This window comes from Pongo pygmaeus, chromosome 1 (genome assembly GCF_028885625.2).
Source record: "Pongo pygmaeus isolate AG05252 chromosome 1, NHGRI_mPonPyg2-v2.0_pri, whole genome shotgun sequence".
NCBI classification, from domain to species: Eukaryota; Metazoa; Chordata; class Mammalia; order Primates; family Hominidae; genus Pongo; species Pongo pygmaeus.
Window position 1 is genome coordinate 70,773,132 of NC_072373.2, and position 19,463 is coordinate 70,792,594.

Consider the following 19,463-nt stretch of genomic DNA (forward strand, 5'->3'; position numbering starts at 1 on the left):
TGTAGTCCTAGCTACTTGGGAGGCTGAGGCAGGAGAATTGCTTGAACTTGGGAGGGGGAGGTTGCATTGAGCTGAGATGGTGCCACTGCACTCTAGCCTGGGCGACAGAGTGAGATGCTATCTCTTAAAAAAAACAAAAACAAAAGAATAGGTGTATAGTGAGTCTAACCTTCATGGTAGTTGCATGTGCTGGCCAACTGTATATAGGACAGAATTAAAAGTGAAAGTAAAAGTGCATCATCTCCTAGTGTCAGTTTTACTTCCTGCTTTTGGATAGTTTTGGGGACAGGATGATACATGCTATGTATGTGGAGGTTGTGTTTATGCAGTTGTAGGAACATTTTACGTAAAGTTTGAGGATAGAACAAAAGACATCAAATAATTTTTTTTTTTTTGAGACAATCTCGCTCTGTCACCCAGGCTGGAGTGCAGTGGCACTATCTCAGCTCACTGCAAGCTCTGCCTCCTGGGTTCAAGCGATTCTGCTGCCTCAGCCTCCTGAGTAGCTGGGATTACAGGCATGCACCACCACGCCGGGTTAATTTTTGTATTTTTAGTAGAGACAGGGTTTTACCCATGTTGGTCAGGATGGCCTCAAACTCCTGACCTGTGATCCGCCTGCCTCAGCCTCCCAAAGTGCTGGGATTACAGGCATGAGCCACCACACCCAGCCAGAAAGTTTATATTGTGTAGTAGTCTCTTTGGACTACAATATACTTGATTTTACCTTTACTGATTCTTCACTGGAGAAATTTGTGAAGTGATGACTCAGAAATTCTTTCGTAGGTACGTTTTCCTGTTGTTTTTTCAAGATAGCCCAGTCATCAAGGAAACATTGATAAAGAAAGACTGTTGATTCCTCAGTTATCAGTTATGACTGGTCTTTATCTTATGACCAACAGTGGTTTCTCTTAAAATCCACAGAATGCCAAATTTTTATATCAGGTTCTCACTAATTTAAAACAATGTCATACTAAAGCTATTCTATTATTTTAAAAGACAAGAAAATATATTTAAAAAATAAAGCAACACTTTAGTTTTTGATTGAAAATGATATTTCGCTTGAATTTTTTTTTTTTTTTTTAAGTTCTACCAGCCAAGCGCAGTGGCTCATCCCTGTAATCTCAGCACTTTGGGAGGTTGAGGCAGGAGGATTGCTTGAGCCTAGGAGTACAAAACCAGCCTAGGCAACGTAGTGAGACCCCTGTCTCTACAAAAAATTTAAAAATTAGCCAGGGGCAGTGGCATGCACCTGTAGACCCAGGTACCTGGGGGGCTGAGGTCTGAGGATCACTTGAGCCTGAGAAATTGAGGTTACAGTGAGCTGTGTTTGCACCGCTGCACTGCCGTGTCGCGACAGAGAGAGACCTGTTTCAAAACAAAGAAGTTCTCCCAAGGGTTGCTCTGCCAGTTTGGCCAATATTTGAATCCATACTAGTCATCCCCCTGTCAGTTTCCATGGTAGTCAAAACTTCCAGGGTAGAAAAATTTTCCTGATAACTGACAAAAAAAGAGAACAAACAAAAAATCCTGGGGTCTTTGACTGTATCTTAATTATGATAGCCTGTCATTACCAATTCTTTTCAAGGAAACAACAATATTAAAAAATGTATATGTAGATATATATAGAAAATACTAATATTCTTTATTTTTAGTTCATGTGGACTAATAGAGAAAAGCTACAGAGCAACAGGTTTTCTTCAGTTTTTCTAGCAGGATTCTTTTTTTTTTTCTTCCTGTAAATATGATTGACAAGTATTTGTGCACTTATACATATCCACCGCTACACCAGACTCACTCTTATCTGTATATATGTATATTTTATGTACCCATAGGTGTATATATGTACATATACTCTTGTGTTTTTTCTCATTATCTCATATCCACGTGTCTAAGGTGAGATGGTGTCTAATAGAAAGTTAGTCTATGGAAACGTTTCTGAAGGCCACTAAAAAAGGACAGATGGTTACAAGGATAATTATTTTTAGTTCTCCTAAAAACTTTGCCTGATACTTCTGGCCATGTGCTTTTTTTTTCTTTGGCATTCTCACTCTGTCTCCCAGGCTGGAGTACAGTGGTGCAATCTCGGCTCACTGCAACCTCAGCCTCCCGGGTTCAAGCAATTCTCCTGCCTCAGCTTCCCGAGTAGCTGGGATTACAGGCATGCAGACCACCACGCCCGGCTAATTTTTTGTATTTTTGGTAGAGACAAGGTTTCACCATGTTGGCCAGGCTGGTCTCGAACTCCTGACCTTAGGTGATCCGCCCCTCTCAGCCTCCCAAAGTGCTGGGATTACAGGTGTGAGACACCACGCTCAGCCATGGCCATGTGCTTTTGATTGACTTGGCTTCCTTCTTTCTGACGCTGAAGAAGTAGATGTGAACGCTGTAGGAAGGCTTGCATGTCTTAGAGATAAGAGCCTGAGGCACTGCAAGGATTCTTTAGATTAGCATTTATTTATCACTAGGGATATCTCTTTCACTTTTTCTGTTTTGCCAAAGAAACCTAATTTGTGCTGCAAGTATCGGGGCAAGTTATATGTTGAAGTCTGAACTTGATGTTCACAATTTTAATAGAAAAATTAAGAACATTGAAGTCGACAGCAAAGATAACACTGAGTGACTTGGGTTTTGGTTTCCAACTTCAGAGTGAGCTTGCCATTCCACACACTGATTTTAATGTGGAATGGAAATGAGTGATTCATTCTTTGTGGGAACTAGGAAGGAAATAAGAAAGCTATAGCTATTTTTAAACTTGCATTCTGGAAGGGATTGTGTTTTGGGAGTCCTAACTGCCCATTCCCTCACCCCACTAAACAGTTTTCTTGTTGAAGACTCTGTGATCCGTGTTTTTTTTGTTTGTTCATTTTTTGTTTTTGTTTTTTTACGTCAGTGGTTTTGTTGCCTTGGTGCCAAGTGAAATTTAGAAGTCACTTTGTATCTCACGTGTCTTATCCCTAATCCTTGATTGTTGTTAACATTGAATCATATATAAGATACATTCCTTGATAAACTGTTTTGAGGGAAAGTGAATTTTCTTCTTTTGAAGAGTGAGCACTGTGTTCTTTTCCAGCCATTTTAGTAACCTGTCTGGCATACATAGAATTTCCTAAGGATATTTTTTAAGTTGTATATAGACTTTTAAAACCCTGTAGTAAATGCCAGAAAACCATTTCTGACCATACTTCTGTGGTTAAGCTAAAAGCTAAAGAGAGCAATCACGATATGAACAGCCAAGTTTGTTTTCATTTTTAAAAAAAAAAAAATTTGGCATAAAAGTTCTAGATTCTTTTAATGAGTATAAAGTTTGACAGTATACCGCTTCAGTTGAAATAAAGTCCTAACATCGTTTCTTTCATCCTGTGATGACCTTATGGCTAGGTGAAAAGCTACGAGTCCTTGGTTACAACCAGAATGGCGAGTGGAGTGAAGTTCGCTCTAAGAACGGGCAGGGCTGGGTGCCAAGCAACTACATCACCCCAGTGAACAGTCTGGAAAAACACTCCTGGTACCATGGACCTGTGTCACGCAGTGCAGCTGAGTATCTGCTCAGCAGTCTAATCAATGGCAGCTTCCTGGTACGAGAAAGTGAGAGTAGCCCTGGGCAGCTGTCCATCTCGCTCAGGTACGAGGGACGTGTGTATCACTACAGGATCAATACCACCACAGATGGCAAGGTAAGACTCCCTGGTCACCACCTTTAAGCATGGACTGGCTGCTCTGTGAAATAATATTCAACGTGATTGAAGTGAAATAATAGATTTTATGTCTGACATGAAATAAAATATTCACTAGCTTTGTGACTTTGGGCTTTTTGGCATGTTAGAGCTTGTTCTCTTGAAAAGGATATGGTAATAGAAATTTAAAAACAGTATTATATTAATATTTTAAAGATAAGCTAGATTTGAAGGTGAAGAATGAAGGGAACTGCTCTATAAGTTAGCTGTTCTAATAATCAATACACAAATATATACCCAGTGCACTGGTATAGAATTTATCAGTTAACATTGTATCATTGAAAATTAGAATAATATCTACCAGAAAGTTCACAGAGTAAGAATTTAGACTTTTGAGCTTGGTGTGGATCATTAATGTATATTAACTGAAACGGATCATTCAGTCATTGAACAGTTTGTATATTGGGAACACCAACCATGTTAGTTAGAATGGATGTGTTACAGTGTGTTTACACATTATAAACTGCAGAGCATGAGCTTATGTCCGTTGTTTATCTGTTGAGCAGTAAATTTAGGTTGAATTATTTCTTCTATTCTCCTCTATGGGATAGGCAAGCTGTGGGGGAAGCACAGGCTTTGGAGCAAGCAGATCTGATTGTGACCTTACATAAGTCTCAATTTCCCTGTCTGTAATTAGATCCCACTTTATTGGGTTGTTGTAAGGATTAAATGAAGTAATTTCTGTAAAACATGATGACTGATACAGAGTAGGAAATAAGTAAATTTTTAATTTTCTTTCACTTTTGCACCAGCATACAGACATAGTATGTTTCCTCTTGACCAAACAGAACAGAATCAGATGTGTAATAATAGTAAGAGTGACTCAGCAGTTCTAGTTATTTACCTAATAGAAATGAGTGCATATGTGTGCCAGAAGACATGTATAGGAATGTTCATAGCAGCATTGCTTGTGATAGCCAAAAACTAGAAACACCCACAGATCTAACAACAGTAGAATGGATTAATAAATTGTGGTATATTCATAAAATGCAATTTCATTCAACAACAGAAACGAACACAGTACTGCTACACACAACACCACCAGATAAAACTATGACCCTCCAGCCGTCTGCTTTTTTTTTGTAAATAACATTTTATTGGAATACAGCCACACCCATTTGTTCATGTACTGTCTATGGTTTCTATTACTAGGCAGCGCTGAGTAGTTCACAGTTCTGACACACTATGGCCACAGCCTAAAATATTTATTATCTGGCCCTTATGAAGAGTTTGCTGGCCCCTACTCTAGATGAGTGTTAGCTGACTCAACAACTTCAGCAAAGTTGAAGGATTAGTATTAGCCAGGGGATGAGGATGTGGGGAGTGGGAAGGACTCCTAATAGATAATGAGGTAATGAGAATGTTCTAGAATTAGATAGTGGTGATCGTTGGACAACTTTGAGAATATGCCAAAAACCACTCAATTGTATACCTTAAAATGATGAATTTTATGGTATGTGAATTATAATGCAATTTTTAAAAATTGAGTGGAAAAAAGCAGACATAAAACAATACATATTGTGTGATTCTGTTTGTATATAGTTCAGAAGCAGAGGCCAGGCACAGTGGCTCACACCCGTAATCCCAGCACTTTGGGAGGCTGAGGCGGGCCTCATCACTGGAGGTCAGGAGGTCAGCCCCACAAACATGGTGAAACCCTGTCTCTACTACAAATACAAAAATTGGCCTGGCATGGTGGCACGCGCCTGTAATCCCAGTTACTCAGGAGGCTGAGGCAGGAGAATTGGTTGAACCCGGGAGGTGGAGGTTGTAGTGAGCCAAGATCGTGCCACTGCACTCCAGCCTGGGCAACAGGGCGAGACTCTGTCTCAAAAAAAAAAAAAAAAAAAGCAGAAGCTAATCTAAGATGTTAGAAGTCAGTATAGTGGCTATCTATGCAAGGGTAAATAGCTGGAGAGCATAAGGGAGGCTTCTGGGGTGCTGATCATGTTAAAATTCTTGGTGTGGGTGATGTTTACATGGGTGAGTTTACTTTGTAAAAATTATAAATTTTCTGTTTATGAACTGTATACACTAAAACAAAAGCTTCTTTTTTTTTTTTCTTTTGAGACGGAGTCTTACTGTGTCGCCCAGGCTGGAGTGCAGTGGCGCGATCTTGGCTTACTGCAAGTTCCACTTCCCAGGTTCACGCCATTTTCCTGCCTCAGCCTCCTCAATAGCTGGGACTACAGGCGACTACAGGACTACAGCCCACCACCACGCCCGGCTAATTTTTTGTATTTTTAGTAGAGACGGTGTTTCACCATGTTAGCCAGGATGGTCTCGATCTCCTGACCTCGTGATCCACCCACCTTGGCCTCCCAAAGTGCTGGGATTACAGGCGTGAGCCACTGCGCCCGGCCAAAAGCGTCTTTAAAAAAAATAAATAAATAACAGGCTAGGCGTAGTGGCTCATGCCTGTAAGGCCAACACTTGGGGAGGCCAAGGTGGGTAGATCACTTGAGCCCAGGAGTTCAAGACCAGCCTGAGGAACATAGTGAAACCTCATCTCTACAAAAAATTTTAAAAATTAGCTGGGCATGGTGGCATATGTCTGTGGTCCTAGCTACTCGGGAAGCTGAGGCAGGAGGATCACCTGAACCTGGGAGGTCAAGGCTGCAGTGAGTCATGATTGTGTCACTGCACTCCAGGCTGGGCAACCGAGTGAGACCCTTATTTCTCAAAAATAAATAACAATTAAAGCTCCCTTGGGAGAGAAGGCCAGAGAATTCCCTCTTACTTTACATTTCTTATTGCTTAGCAAATTAACAACTATTTTGTAAGCAATCCTGTGAAATCCAGTGTGGCTCTTTTCTTTTTTTTAGACGGAGTCTTGCTCTGTCACCCAGGCTAGCATGCAGTGGCGTGATCTCAGCTCACTGCAACCTCCACCTCCCAGGTTCAAGCAGTCCTCCCACCTCCGCCTCCCAAGTAGCTGGGACTACAGGCACGCACCACCATGCCTAGCTAATTTTTGTGTTTTTAGTAGAGAGGGGTTTTCACCATGATGGCCAGGCTGGTCTCAACTCTTGACCTCAAGTGACTTGCCCACCTCAGCCTCCCAAAGTGCTGGGATTACAGTTGTGAGCCACTGCGCCTGGCCACCGATAAATTGTGGCTCTTTCTTTAATGGCCTAGACACTCAAATGCACATCGTAATTAAAATTATGAGATATTTGAATACTCTTACCAAAAAAATCTAAATCAGTGGTTTTCAAGTTATGTTCTTTACAAGATTGAGGTGATATTTTGTAAATTTCTACAAGAGGCCAAGTCCTTGCTTGCTTACTTTGATCAGGGTATCTCTTCTTTACTATGTTCTGTAGTTGAGTCCATAGTCTTGTGGCTTAAAAATATTTGAAGACTGGCTGGGCGTGGTAGTTCACACCTGTAATCCCAGCAATTTGGGAGACTGAGGCAGGCAGATCACTTGAGGTTAGGAGTTCCTGACCAGCCTGGCTAACATGGTGAAACCCCGTCTCTACTAAAAATACAAAGAAAAAAATTAGCCAGACGTGATGGCGCATGCCTGTAATCCCAGGTACTTGGGAGGCTGAGGCAGGAGAATCACTTGAACCCGGGAGGCGGAGGTTGCAGTGAGCTGAGGTCGTGACACTGTACTCCAGCCTGGGCAACAGCCTGGGCAAAAAAAAAAAGAAAAAGAAAAAGAAAAAATATATGTATATATATTTGAAAAATATATAATTTGAGAATATATATATACATATTTGAAAAAATATATATATATTTGAAGACCAATGAGTTTGATTATCCAGAGAGAGATATTGGAAGGTTTTCCCAAGACTAATTTAGGAAGAATAGGAAAGGCAGATTAAATAAGATTAAACTGAAGTTCTGTGTTTACCCTTGCAATCATCATTTAACTTTTTTATTTACCTCAATTAAGATAAACTCTTGCTGGGTATAGTGGCCCCGTCTGTAATCTCAGCACCTTGGGAGGCCCAGGCAGGAGGATTGCTTGAGGCTGGCGTTTGAGACCAGCCTGGGCAACACTGAGACCCTGTCTGCAGAAATTTTTTTTTTTTTTTTTTTTAAAGATAGCCTCCTATCTATATCTTCAGGCCAGTGAAATATGGGCTTTAAAAAAAAATTCTTAGGCTGGGAGCGGTGGCTCATGCTTGTAATCCCAGCACTTTGGGAGGCTGAGGCAGGCAGATCACGAGGTCAGGAGATCAAGAACACAGTGAAACCCCATCTCTACTAAAAATACAAAAAATTAGCCGGGCGTGGTGGCGGGCGCCTTTAGTCCCAGCTACTCAGAGAGGCTGAGGCAGGAGAATGGCGTGAACCCGGGAGGCGGAGCTTGCAGTGAGCCGAGATCGCGCCACTGCACTCCAGCCTGGGTGACAGAGCAAGACTCCATCTCAAAAAAAAAAAAAAAAAAAAAAAAAATCTTAATCTCTTTTCAAGTTGTTTAGCTTTTCTCCTTTTCTTACCAGGTGTATGTGACTGCTGAGAGCCGCTTCAGCACCTTGGCAGAGCTTGTACACCATCACTCCACAGTGGCTGATGGGCTGGTGACAACATTACACTACCCAGCACCCAAGTGTAATAAGCCTACAGTCTATGGTGTGTCCCCCATCCACGACAAATGGGAAATGGAGCGAACAGATATTACCATGAAGCACAAACTTGGGGGCGGTCAGTATGGAGAGGTTTACGTTGGCGTCTGGAAGAAATACAGCCTTACAGTTGCTGTGAAAACATTGAAGGTGGGTTGCTGAGAATTACAGTTTTCAGGCATCTTTTTCTTTTGTGCTCAATCACTTGGAAATATCAGCATGCCCTTCTTTAACTTTGGAACACTTTCCACCCACTGGTGCCAAGCACATCAGCAAATTGAGATGATTAACCCTGGTGCCATTGCTGACAATGCAGAGGTAGATTCTTCACTGCAATGCAGTGAAACCCACATGTGGGAAAGGTCTGTCTCTGGAGGCTGTTGATGTAGATCTTAGTGGGAGGTTAGAAGCAAATTAAAAGTTATAAAAGCAAAATAAACTCTTTTGCTTCCTGAGAACGACCCCTGCTGGACAGAATTCTTGTCTGAGAGTCATGGGCCTCTTTCTTGTTCTGTCCTCTCTCTCCTTTGTTCTTGTTCCTCCTGTCTCTTTGCAGTTAGATCACTTCTTCTTAATGTTCACAGAAATCTTTTTCGTAGTACTACTATATGTCTCCTTTAAACATCCCAGTATCAAATTATAAGGTTTTCATTCACTTGATTCTCCCAGAGCCTCAGTAACTGTCTCTGGTATATCACTCATAAGGGCTATTCTTTAGCTATAAGTAGTAGTCAGTTCTGTTTCTTAAGCATATTCTGAGTGTGAAGCAATATATAAGGCCTTGCTCTCTAAGAAGATTATGATCTAAGCAAGAAGATAAGTATGTAAGCAGCTAAGTGCTCTGTCTCATTCAAAGCCTGAGATATCTGGAGAAGTAAACTATGAGAAAACTGAACTATCCAATACAGGGCTCCTGTGTTTCAGTTGATTATAGGACACGATTGCTGAATTTTGCTCCTCCTGCTAATTTTTACTTCAGGGCATTTTTCTTTCTCAGTTGGACTTCTTAAAATAATAATTATTTCGGCTGGGCGTGGTGGCTCACGCCTGTAATCCCAGCAATTTGGGAAGCCCAGGCGGGTGGATCACCTGAGGTCAGGAGAGCATCCTGGCCAACATGGCAAAACCCCGTCTCTACTAAAAATACAAAAAGTAGCCAGGCATGGTGGTGCATGCCTGTAATCCCAGCTACTTGGGAGGCTGAGCCAGGAGAATTGCTTGAGCCTAGGAGGCGGAGGTTTCAGTGAGATCACACCACTTCACCCCAACCTGGGTAACAGAGCGAGACCCTGTCTCAAAAAAATAAATTAAAATAATAATTATATCTTGTAATATGCTAAAATATTCAAAAGATACTTCTTTTTACTTTTAAAGCTGAAGCTTTAGGATTGTGAGATGAATCAAATGATTTTAAGTTGAGAGTTTGTCCCTCTCGTTTTCTTCTTTCTTACCTTTCCCTTTTTCTAGGAAGATACCATGGAGGTAGAAGAATTCCTGAAAGAAGCTGCGGTAATGAAGGAAATCAAGCATCCTAATCTGGTACAACTTTTAGGTGAGGAACCTTGCCTGAACCATAGATCTCCTCCAAAAATGCTTGCCCTTTAACCCTTGTTATCTCCAAATGCTTTTTTTTTTTTTAAATATAGAGACAGGGTCTCGCTCTGTTGTCCAGGCTGCTGTTGACGTGATACTCCTGCCTGGGCCTTTCAATATGTTGGGATTACAGGCATGAGCCACCATGCCCGGCCTTTTTTTCCCCCCCAAACCTTTCTTTTCAGTCACCGTGGTGGAAGCTGCAGGTTTGAATCCACTTCAATAAATAGTTATTTTAATCAGTAGGTTCTGTGTTTAAAAATAGCCCAAGAAACAGTGGCGTGGATTGATTTTAGTATATAAAACTCCTCAGTTTGTACTAATTGCCCCAGATTCAAAGTTCAGAAGTGTTCAAAATGGTACTGAACCAAAAACTCATGAAATGTTTTTGCAAAATAAAGAGACATTTAAACAAAGGACTGTTGAAAAGAAGCAAATTAAAAACTGTGACCACACCCATCAGTTTACCTTTACAAGCAGGAAATGCTGTATTATGTTAGATTGGCTTTTCACTGTTCAGGTCACAAAGAACTCTTTTACTAAGCCCTTTTCGTTTTTTAAAATAGGGCCAGGTTTTTTTTTTTCTTTTTTGGGGGGGTGGGGGGTGGGTGGAGGGTGTTTTTTGTTGTGGGTTTTTTTTGTTTTTGTTTTTGTTTTTTAAACACAGAGTCTTGTTCTGTCACCCTGGCTGGAGTGCAGTGGCATGATCCTGGCTCACTGCAACCTCCACCTCCCAGTTTCAAGCTATTCTCGTGCCTCAATGTGCATCACCACGTCCAGCTAATTTTTGTAGTAGAGACAGGGTTTTGCTATGTTGGCCAGTCAAGTCTTGAACTGCTGGTCTCAGGCGATCTGCCTGCCTCAGCCTCCCAAAGTGCTAGGATTACAGGCGTGAGCCACTGTACCCGGCCTCTTGTTGGTTTTTTATAAGGAATCTGCCATATATCAGTGAAATCCTTGACTATGGAAATGATGACAATCATTTTACAAAGCAGTATTGCAGGTGGGGCTCACATAGTCTTCAGCGTGTGCACAATTGCCATTACTTTTGAATAAGTATTGTTAGCCTGCAGTTGAGGAAGAGAATCATGGGCCGTGTACAAAACTCTAGACATGTTGGTTTTCTTGGCCCCTTATAGAATTAATACAAGTAACTCTGCTTTTGCTCAAACAGACAAATACTCAGAGGCATATGAATTCCCAGAGAACAATATAGTGAAATAAGGACTCCCTTATAAACCAGCTTCTTAGTTTTTGCTTATTAATTTCAGAGAACGTGGTAAGAAGGGAAAAGATTACTGCTGGACTAGACCTGAAAAACTGTCAAATTATTCTTGGCCAAAGTGGTTTGGAGTGTTTGAATGTACGCTAATAAAAACAAGCACTATTCTTCAACTTTTAGGTGTGTGTACTTTGGAGCCACCATTTTACATTGTGACTGAATACATGCCATACGGGAATTTGCTGGATTACCTCCGAGAATGCAACCGAGAAGAGGTGACTGCAGTTGTGCTGCTCTACATGGCCACTCAGATTTCTTCTGCAATGGAGTACTTAGAGAAGAAGAATTTCATCCATAGGTGTGTAAAACTTACCTCTGACTAACCATGACGCCATCTTGCTTGACATGCAGATAAAAGGAAGAATGTGAGAACCTTCCCAGAAAATTTCAGATGATTCAAGAAAGTAATTTTGTATTTCACAGGGCCCATTATAATGTCACTTCTAACTTGTAAACCTACTATACTCTGATTAAAGTATTAATAAGGGGCCTTTGCTATTCTCAAACCTGAGAACTCTCTTTAAAAAAAAAAAAATTACAATAGTGATGGGGTCTTGCTATGTTGACCAGGCTGGTCTCAAACTACTGGCCTCAAGTGATCTTCCCATCTTAGCCTTCCAAAGTGCTGGGATTATAGGTGTGAGCCACCATGCCTGGCCAGAGAGCTCTCTTTATTTTGCCCAGCACTGTATCCAAGATCCTTTTTCACCATCTAGTGGCTTTTTTTTTTTTTTCCTTCTTGAGACAGGCTGGCTCCATTGCCCAGGCTGGAATGCAGTGATGCGATCTTAGCTTACTGCACCCTCAGCCTCCTGGGCCCAAGCCATCCTCCCACCTCAGCCTCCTGAGTAGCTGGGATTACAGGAATATGCCACCATGCCCGGCTAAGTGTTTTTTTTATGGTTTTTTTTTTTTTTTTTTGTAGACTGGGTTTTGCCATGTTGCCCCGGCTGGTCCTGAACTCTTGAGTTCAGGAGATACACCCACCTTGGCCTCCCAAAGTGCTAGGATTACAGGCATGAGCCACCACACCTGGCCTAGTGGCTGAATTTTTAAAATACTTTTCTGCCTTAGTAAATAACTTAGTCTTGTAGAAAAACATCTATTACTCACCTATCCCAGTGTACTTATAAATAGGGACCCATTTTATAAAGCCTGCTTTATTCTGCATCTTGATGAGTGCTCTACAGTGACATATCATTAGTGGCTTTCTAAGGTGTTAGTGATTATCAGAAGATACTACCATATTTGTCAGCACTTACTTAACTCTGCCTGTAACACAAAGAACCAAGAATAGAGTGTTCATGACCATTTTCCTCAGCATCTGAATGGAATCACATTAGGGTTCTTTTTCCCACAGAGATCTTGCAGCTCGTAACTGCCTAGTGGGAGAAAACCATGTGGTAAAAGTGGCTGACTTTGGCTTAAGTAGATTGATGACTGGAGACACTTATACTGCTCATGCTGGAGCCAAATTTCCTATTAAGTGGACAGCACCAGAGAGTCTTGCCTACAATACCTTCTCAATTAAATCTGACGTCTGGGGTAAGGTTGAAAGGGACTTTTTTCTGTGTCATTTTATTTTATTTTTTATAAATGCCTTGATTCTTTAGAGCTTCTCTTATGATGTTCAGTATCCTCTATCTTTACCTGCCATTCTTCTTCAGTTATTCAGCAAGCATTTGTTAAATACCTCCTATCTGCCAGGACTGTGTTAAGAACTTTGCATAGACAGAAGTATAGGCCTGGTGTGGTGGCTCACGTTTGTAATTACAGCACTTTGGGCCGAGATAGGTGGATCACTTGAGGTCAAGAGTTCGAGACCAGCCTGGCCAACATGGCGAACTCCCATCTCTACTAACTACAAAAATTAGCCAGGCGTGGTGGCATGCGCCAGTAATCCGAGCTATTCAGGAGGCTGAAGACTGAGGCAGGGGAATTGCTTGAGCCTGGGGGGCAGAGGTTGCAGTGAGCCAAGATGGCGCCACTGCACTCCAGCCTGGGCAATAGAGTGAGACTCTGTCTCAAAAAAAAAAAAAAGTATAAAGAAGAAAGTTTAGGGCCAGGCATGGTGGCTCATGCCTGTAATCCCAGCACTTTGGGAAGCTGATGCAGGTGGACCACCTGAGGTCGGAGTTTGAGACCAGCCTGACCAACATGGAAAAACCCTGTGTCTACTAAAAATACAAAATTAGCCGGGTGTGGTGGCACATGCCTGTAATCCCAGCTACTCGGGAGGCTGAGGCAGGAGAATCACTTGAACCCGGGAGGTGGAGGTTGTGGTGAGCCGAGATCACACCATTGTACTCCATCCAGCCTGGGCAACAAGAACAAAACTCTGTCTCAAACAAACAAACAAAAAAAAAAAGAAAGAAGAAAGTTTTAAAAAAGAAGTCCCTGCTTTTAGAGAGCTCACAGTCTAGATCTCTTATTGCATTGGAGTGCTAATGATCCTCTCTCTGTAAAGCATCCTATTTCCACATTAGGTTTTTTGTTTTTATTTTTGAGACAGAGCCTTGCTCTGTTGTCCAGGCTGGAGTGCCGTGGCACAATCTCAGCTCACTGCAACCTCCGTCTCCCGGGTTCAAGCGATTCTCCTGCCTCAGCCTCCAGAGTTGCTGGGACTACAGGCATGCATCACCATGCCCGGCTAATTTTTGTCATAGTAGTAGAGATGAGGTTTCACCATGTTGGCCAGGCTGGTCTCGAACTCCTGACCTCAAATGATCCACCTGCCTTGGCCTCCCAAAGTGTTGGGATTACAGGCGCGAGCCACTGCGCTCGGCCTCACATTAGGTTTTATCACTCATTTGCAGAGTACTGTGACACAGAGCTTTTTTTTTTTTTTTCAAGGGAAGTGTGATGAGGTTTCCTCTAGAATTTGTCCTAACTGATCTGGTTTCTACTGCTCTGAGAAGTAATATGATTTGGTTGAAGCTTAGTAGACTGAACAATCTGGAAATTTGGATTGTGGACCAATAGAAATAGTCATAGGATTCTAAGTCATTTTTTACTGGAAATCTCAAACTCAAATAACTGTGACAAAATCAAACAAATTTTTTTCTGCTCTGAATTTTATCTGATTTTAAATGAATCCGTTTTTATTTTACTCCTCTTGTATTAGCTGACTTTAAAACTGTTTTACTTCTTAGATACAGTGGTTCTCCTTTATCCTCAGGAGAATACATTCTAAGACCCCCCTTGGAAGCCTGAAACCAAGGATAGTGTCAAGCCCTGGATATATAATCTTTTTTTGATCTGATAACCGAGAGGTCTTCTCAGTGACTAAGGGGTGGGTAGCATCTACGGTGTGGATATGTTGAGTAAAAGGATGATTTATGTGCGAGGTGGGAAGGAGAAGCATGGCTTGAGAGTTCATCATGCAACTCAGGGCAGCATGCAATTTAAAACTTTAGATTTATTTCTGGAATTTTCTATTTAATATTTTTGGACCTTGGTTGACTGTGAGTAGCTGAAACTGTGGGAAGTGAAACCATGGATAAGGGGTGACTACTGTATATCAAAAACTTTTCTAAGAATAGTTGGGTTATGCCTCAGACTTCTTAAATGGTCATAGTTTATTTTCCCTCATTACAGTAAAGGAAATCTAAATAAAAATTGGGAAATTTAAATAAAACTGTCTTGAGATTATCTGTAGCATTCCTGTTGCAAATATTTTAGAAGGACAAGTCATGCTGTAAGAATTGATGAGAGTATATTATATATTAATGTTTTTGTAACAGTGTGTGAATGTTACCTAAAATATGAAAGAGAATCACCTAATTATGTAAAATAAATAATCAGAGAAGAAACACTAAGTGCTTTTTTTAATTCCTTATGCAGCTTTTGGGGTACTGTTGTGGGAAATCGCTACCTATGGAATGTCACCATATCCAGGTATTGACCTGTCTCAGGTCTACGACCTCCTAGAAAAAGGATATCGAATGGAACAGCCTGAGGGATGCCCCCCTAAGGTTTATGAACTTATGAGAGCATGTGAGTATTTTTGCATGTTTTAATTTTGAAGGCATAAGCTAGCAGTTCAGAATAGTTAACAAAATTAGAAACATTTCTCCTCTCAGTGTAGTTAGATTGAATCCAACCTCATGACATTTAAAGAGTTTATCATTGATCAGCCAGTTGTCATATCATATACCATTGAATCTTACTGGAATCCTAAGCATAGTTGTTATGGCCCAAGTATTGACCCAGTTTCTCAGAGACATTTGCATATTTAATAAGATAAGAAATTGAGTTTAGAGATTAAGGTGGGGAGGGCTGTTTTCAACTAGGTAAAAATGATTGCTAAAGACTATGAAGAATGCATAAAAATAACCTCTGTGGTAGATAAACAGAAGCATCCGATTGCTTGCAGATGAAAAAGGAAAGTGAATAGTGGATTAAATTGCAGGGTTTTGTTTGTTTGTTTGTTTTTGTTGTTGTTTTTCAAACACTCTTGCTTTGTTGCCCAGGCTGGAGTGCAGTGACGTGATTTTGGCTCGCTGAAACCTCTACCTCCTGGGTTCAAGTGATTCTCATGCCTCAGTCCCTGAGTAGCTGGAACCACAGGCACACGCACCATGCCCAGCTATTTTTTTTTTTTTTTTTGAGACGGACTCTTTGCTGTGTTGCCCATGCTGGAGTGCAGTGGCACAATCTTTGCAACCTCCGCCCCCCAGGTTCAAGCAATTCTCCTGCCTCAGCCTCCCAAGTAGCTGGGATTACAGGCACCCGCCACCACGCCTGGCTAATTTTTGTATTTTTGGTAGAGATGGGGTTTTGCCATGTTGGCCAGGCTGGTCTCGAACTCCTAACCTCAAGTGATGCGCCCGCCTTAGCTTCCCAAAGTGCTGGGATTACAGGCATGAGCCACCACGCCCGGCCTAATTTTTGTATTTTTTAAAATTTATTTTTATTTTTATTTATTTATTTTTTGAGACAGAGTCTCGCTCTGTCACCCAGGCTGGAGTGCAGTGGCGCAATGTCGGCTCACTGCAAGCTCCGCCTCTCGGGTTCATGCCATTCTCCTGCCTCAGCCTCCTGAGTAGCTGGGACTACAGGCGCCGGCTGCCACCACGCCCGGCTAATTTTTTTTGCATTTTTTAGTAGAGACGGGGTTTCACCGTGTTAGCCAGGATGGTCTCGATCTCCTGACCTCGTGATCCGCCCGCCTTGGCCTCCCAAAGTGCTGGGATTACAGGCTTGAGCCACCGCGCCCGGCCTGTATTTTTAGTAGAGACAAGGTTTCACCATGTTGGGCAGGCTGGTCTCGAACTCCTGGTCTCAAGTGATCTGCCCGCCTCAGTCTCCCAAAATGCTGGGATTACAGATATGGGCCACCGGGCCTGGTCCCAATTGCAGTTGTGTTTGAACATAAGTCTGTGTTGTTTCCTTATTGAACATTGACGTTCTCTGTTGCACTTTGTCAAAAATGAACTCTGAGATCCTCCTTTTTGATATCCTTTTATATTTCTGAATATATACAGTTGATTATTTATGTGGTTAGGCTGAGTTTGAAGACAGGTTATACTTCTTTTATTTTCAAGTGGAAGAAAACTTGCCATTTTCTAAACCATCTCCCTGTTTCTCCTCATCCTTTTATTAGAGGGAATAGGAACTGAGGCTAAATCGAAGCACCAGCGTTAGAAAGTGGGTTCATGGCCAGGTGCGGTGGCTCACACCTGTAATTCTAGCAGTTTGGGAGGCCGAAGTGAGCAGATTGCTTGAGCTCAGGAGTTCAAAAGCAACCTGAGCAGTGTGGCAAAATCCCATCTACATAAAAAATACAGTAGCTTGAGATCGCTGTGTGTGCTCACTTTGGCTGGGCGCAGTGGCTCACGCCTGTAATCCCAGCACTTTGGGAGGCCGAGGCGGGTGGATCACCTGAGGTCAGGAGTTCGAGACCAGCATGGCCAACATGGCGAAACCCCTGTCTACTAAAAATACAAAAATTAGCCGGACGTGGTGGCGTGTGCCTGTAGCCCCAGCAAATCGTGAGGCTGAGGCTGGAGAATCACTTGAACCCAGGAGGCGGAGGTTGCAGTGAACTGAGATTGCGCCACTGCACTCCAGCCTGGGTGACAGAGTGAGACTCCGTCTCAAAAAAAAAAAAAATTAGCTGGGCGTGATGTTGCACACCCATAGTCCCAGCTACTTGGGGAGCTGAGGCAGGGGAATTGTTTGAACCCAGGAGGCCAAGGCTGCAGTGAGTCGAGATCATGCCACTGCACTCCAGCCTGAGTGACAAAGCAAGACCCTGTCTCAAAGAAAAAGAAAAAAGGAATTTGGAAAGTGGGTTCATTATACCTCTGAGTCTAGAGCTGAGAAGTGGCTATGTTGCTATCATTGTGAACATGCTGTAACTGTACTTTAATAAGTGTAGGTCATGATGCATAGAACTCATTATTAGATATACCACTGGATATTGAATTTCTGCAAGGAGTTTTTAATATTTTCTTTTTCTGTTACATAGGCTGGAAGTGGAGCCCTGCCGATAGGCCCTCTTTTGCTGAAACACACCAAGCTTTTGAAACCATGTTCCATGACTCCAGCATTTCTGAAGGTGAGAATCTGTTGGATTTACTGTTGGTGACTAATTCTGGGTAGTGGTGGTGGTGGTGATAATGGTAATCACATTTCAAAAATGATCAACTTTTGTAGTTTGAGACTCTGTTTCAACTTTTAACTACAAGGACATTGCATCAGTTTATAATACTTTATAATAGTGAGAAATTATGAACAACTTAAATATCTAGTGGACTGTAAATTATTACAACCATGTAGCCGAATATTTAAAATGATATTCATATATATATACTTTTTTTTTTTTTTGAGAGGGATTCTCACTCTGTCACCCAGGCTGGAGTACAGTGGTGCGATGTCAGCTCACTGCAACCTCCACCTCCCAAGTTCAAGCGATTCTTGTGCCTCAGCCTCCTGAGTAGCTGGGATTGCAGGCACCTGCTACGACACCTGGCTAATTTTTGTTATTTTTAGTAGAGATGGGGTTTCGCCACACTGGCCAGGCTGGTCTCGAACTCCTAACCGTAAGTGATCCACCCACTCGGCCTCCCAAAGTGCTGGGATTACATGTGTGAGCCACAGCGCCCGGCCTTCTTGGATATATTGACATGGAAAGGAGTTAAAGGTTAACTTTAACTTAGTAAACGAGGCTATCCAGATGTCCAATAACCATGTTTAACATTACTCATCATAGAGAAATACAAAATAAAACCACAATGAGATGCCAATCCACAGCCTACCAGAAAGGCTAAAATTAAAGTCAGGTTGGCCAGGCACAGTGGCTCACGCCTGTAATCCCAGCACTTTGGGAGGCCGAGGTAGGTGGATCAGTTGAGGTCAACAGTTGCAGACTAGCGTGGCCAACATGGTGAAACCCCGTCTCTGCTAAAAATACAAAAACTAGCCAGGCGTGATGGCGGGCGCCTATAATCCCAGCTACTCGGGAGGCTGAGGCAGGAGAATCACTTCAACCCGGGAGACGGAAGTTGTAGTGAGCTGAGATCGCACCTCTGCACTTTAGCCTGGGCAACAGAACAAGACTCCCTGTCAAAAAAAAAAAAAAAAAAAAGACTGGGCACTATGGCTCACACCTATAATCCCAGCACTTTGAGAGGCCGAGGCGGGTGGATCACAAGTTCCGGAGTTCGAGACCAGCCTGGCCAACATGGTGAAACCCCATCTCTACTAAAAATACAAAGAATAGCTGGGTGTGGTGGTGGGCTCCTGTAATCCCAGCTATTTGGGAGGCTGAGACAGGAGAATCGTTTGAACATCGGAGGCAGAGGTTGCAGTGTGCTGAGATCACGCCATTGCACTCCAGCCTGGGCAACAGGGTGACACTCCATTTGCAAAAAAAAAAAAAAAAAAGCCAAAAATAATAACATCAAATTTTAGCAAGCATGCAGAGTAACCACAGCTTTCATGCGAAATAGTATCGCCATTTGGGGACAGGTTGGCAGGGCCTAATAAACCTGAATACACGTATACCCTGTGATCCACCAGTTCTACATTGTGCCAATCAGATGTGCATATAACATTGTGAACCAAAAGACACATAGCAGGATGATGCTAGCAACGTATTCATAGTAACTCCAAACTGGAAACAACCTAAACATTCATCAAGAGGAGAACAGGTGGATTGTGGTATATTCACACGTTGGCATGCTACACAGCAATGAGAACCCCTGCCACATGCAGCAGCGTGGACGAATCTACAGACATGATACTGGGCGAAAGAAGCCAGAC

At 42.3% G+C, this 19,463-nt stretch overlaps 1 protein-coding gene across 8 annotated transcripts in view; it reads left to right on the top strand.

The window, feature by feature from the left end:
- The window catches only part of ABL2 (ABL proto-oncogene 2, non-receptor tyrosine kinase), a 126,955-nt gene that overhangs the window by 96,469 nt on the left and 11,023 nt on the right, over window positions 1-19,463 (top strand). For all 8 annotated transcript variants that reach the window (XM_054457838.2, XM_054458143.2, XM_054458006.2 and 5 more), the window contains 7 exons: window positions 3,382-3,677; window positions 8,198-8,470; window positions 9,788-9,872; window positions 11,316-11,493; window positions 12,556-12,740; window positions 15,039-15,191; window positions 17,668-17,757. In XM_054457838.2, coding sequence (XP_054313813.1) covers window positions 3,382-3,677; window positions 8,198-8,470; window positions 9,788-9,872; window positions 11,316-11,493; window positions 12,556-12,740; window positions 15,039-15,191; window positions 17,668-17,757 — 1,260 coding nt within the window. The remainder of the gene's footprint in view (window positions 1-3,381; window positions 3,678-8,197; window positions 8,471-9,787; window positions 9,873-11,315; window positions 11,494-12,555; window positions 12,741-15,038; window positions 15,192-17,667; window positions 17,758-19,463) is intronic.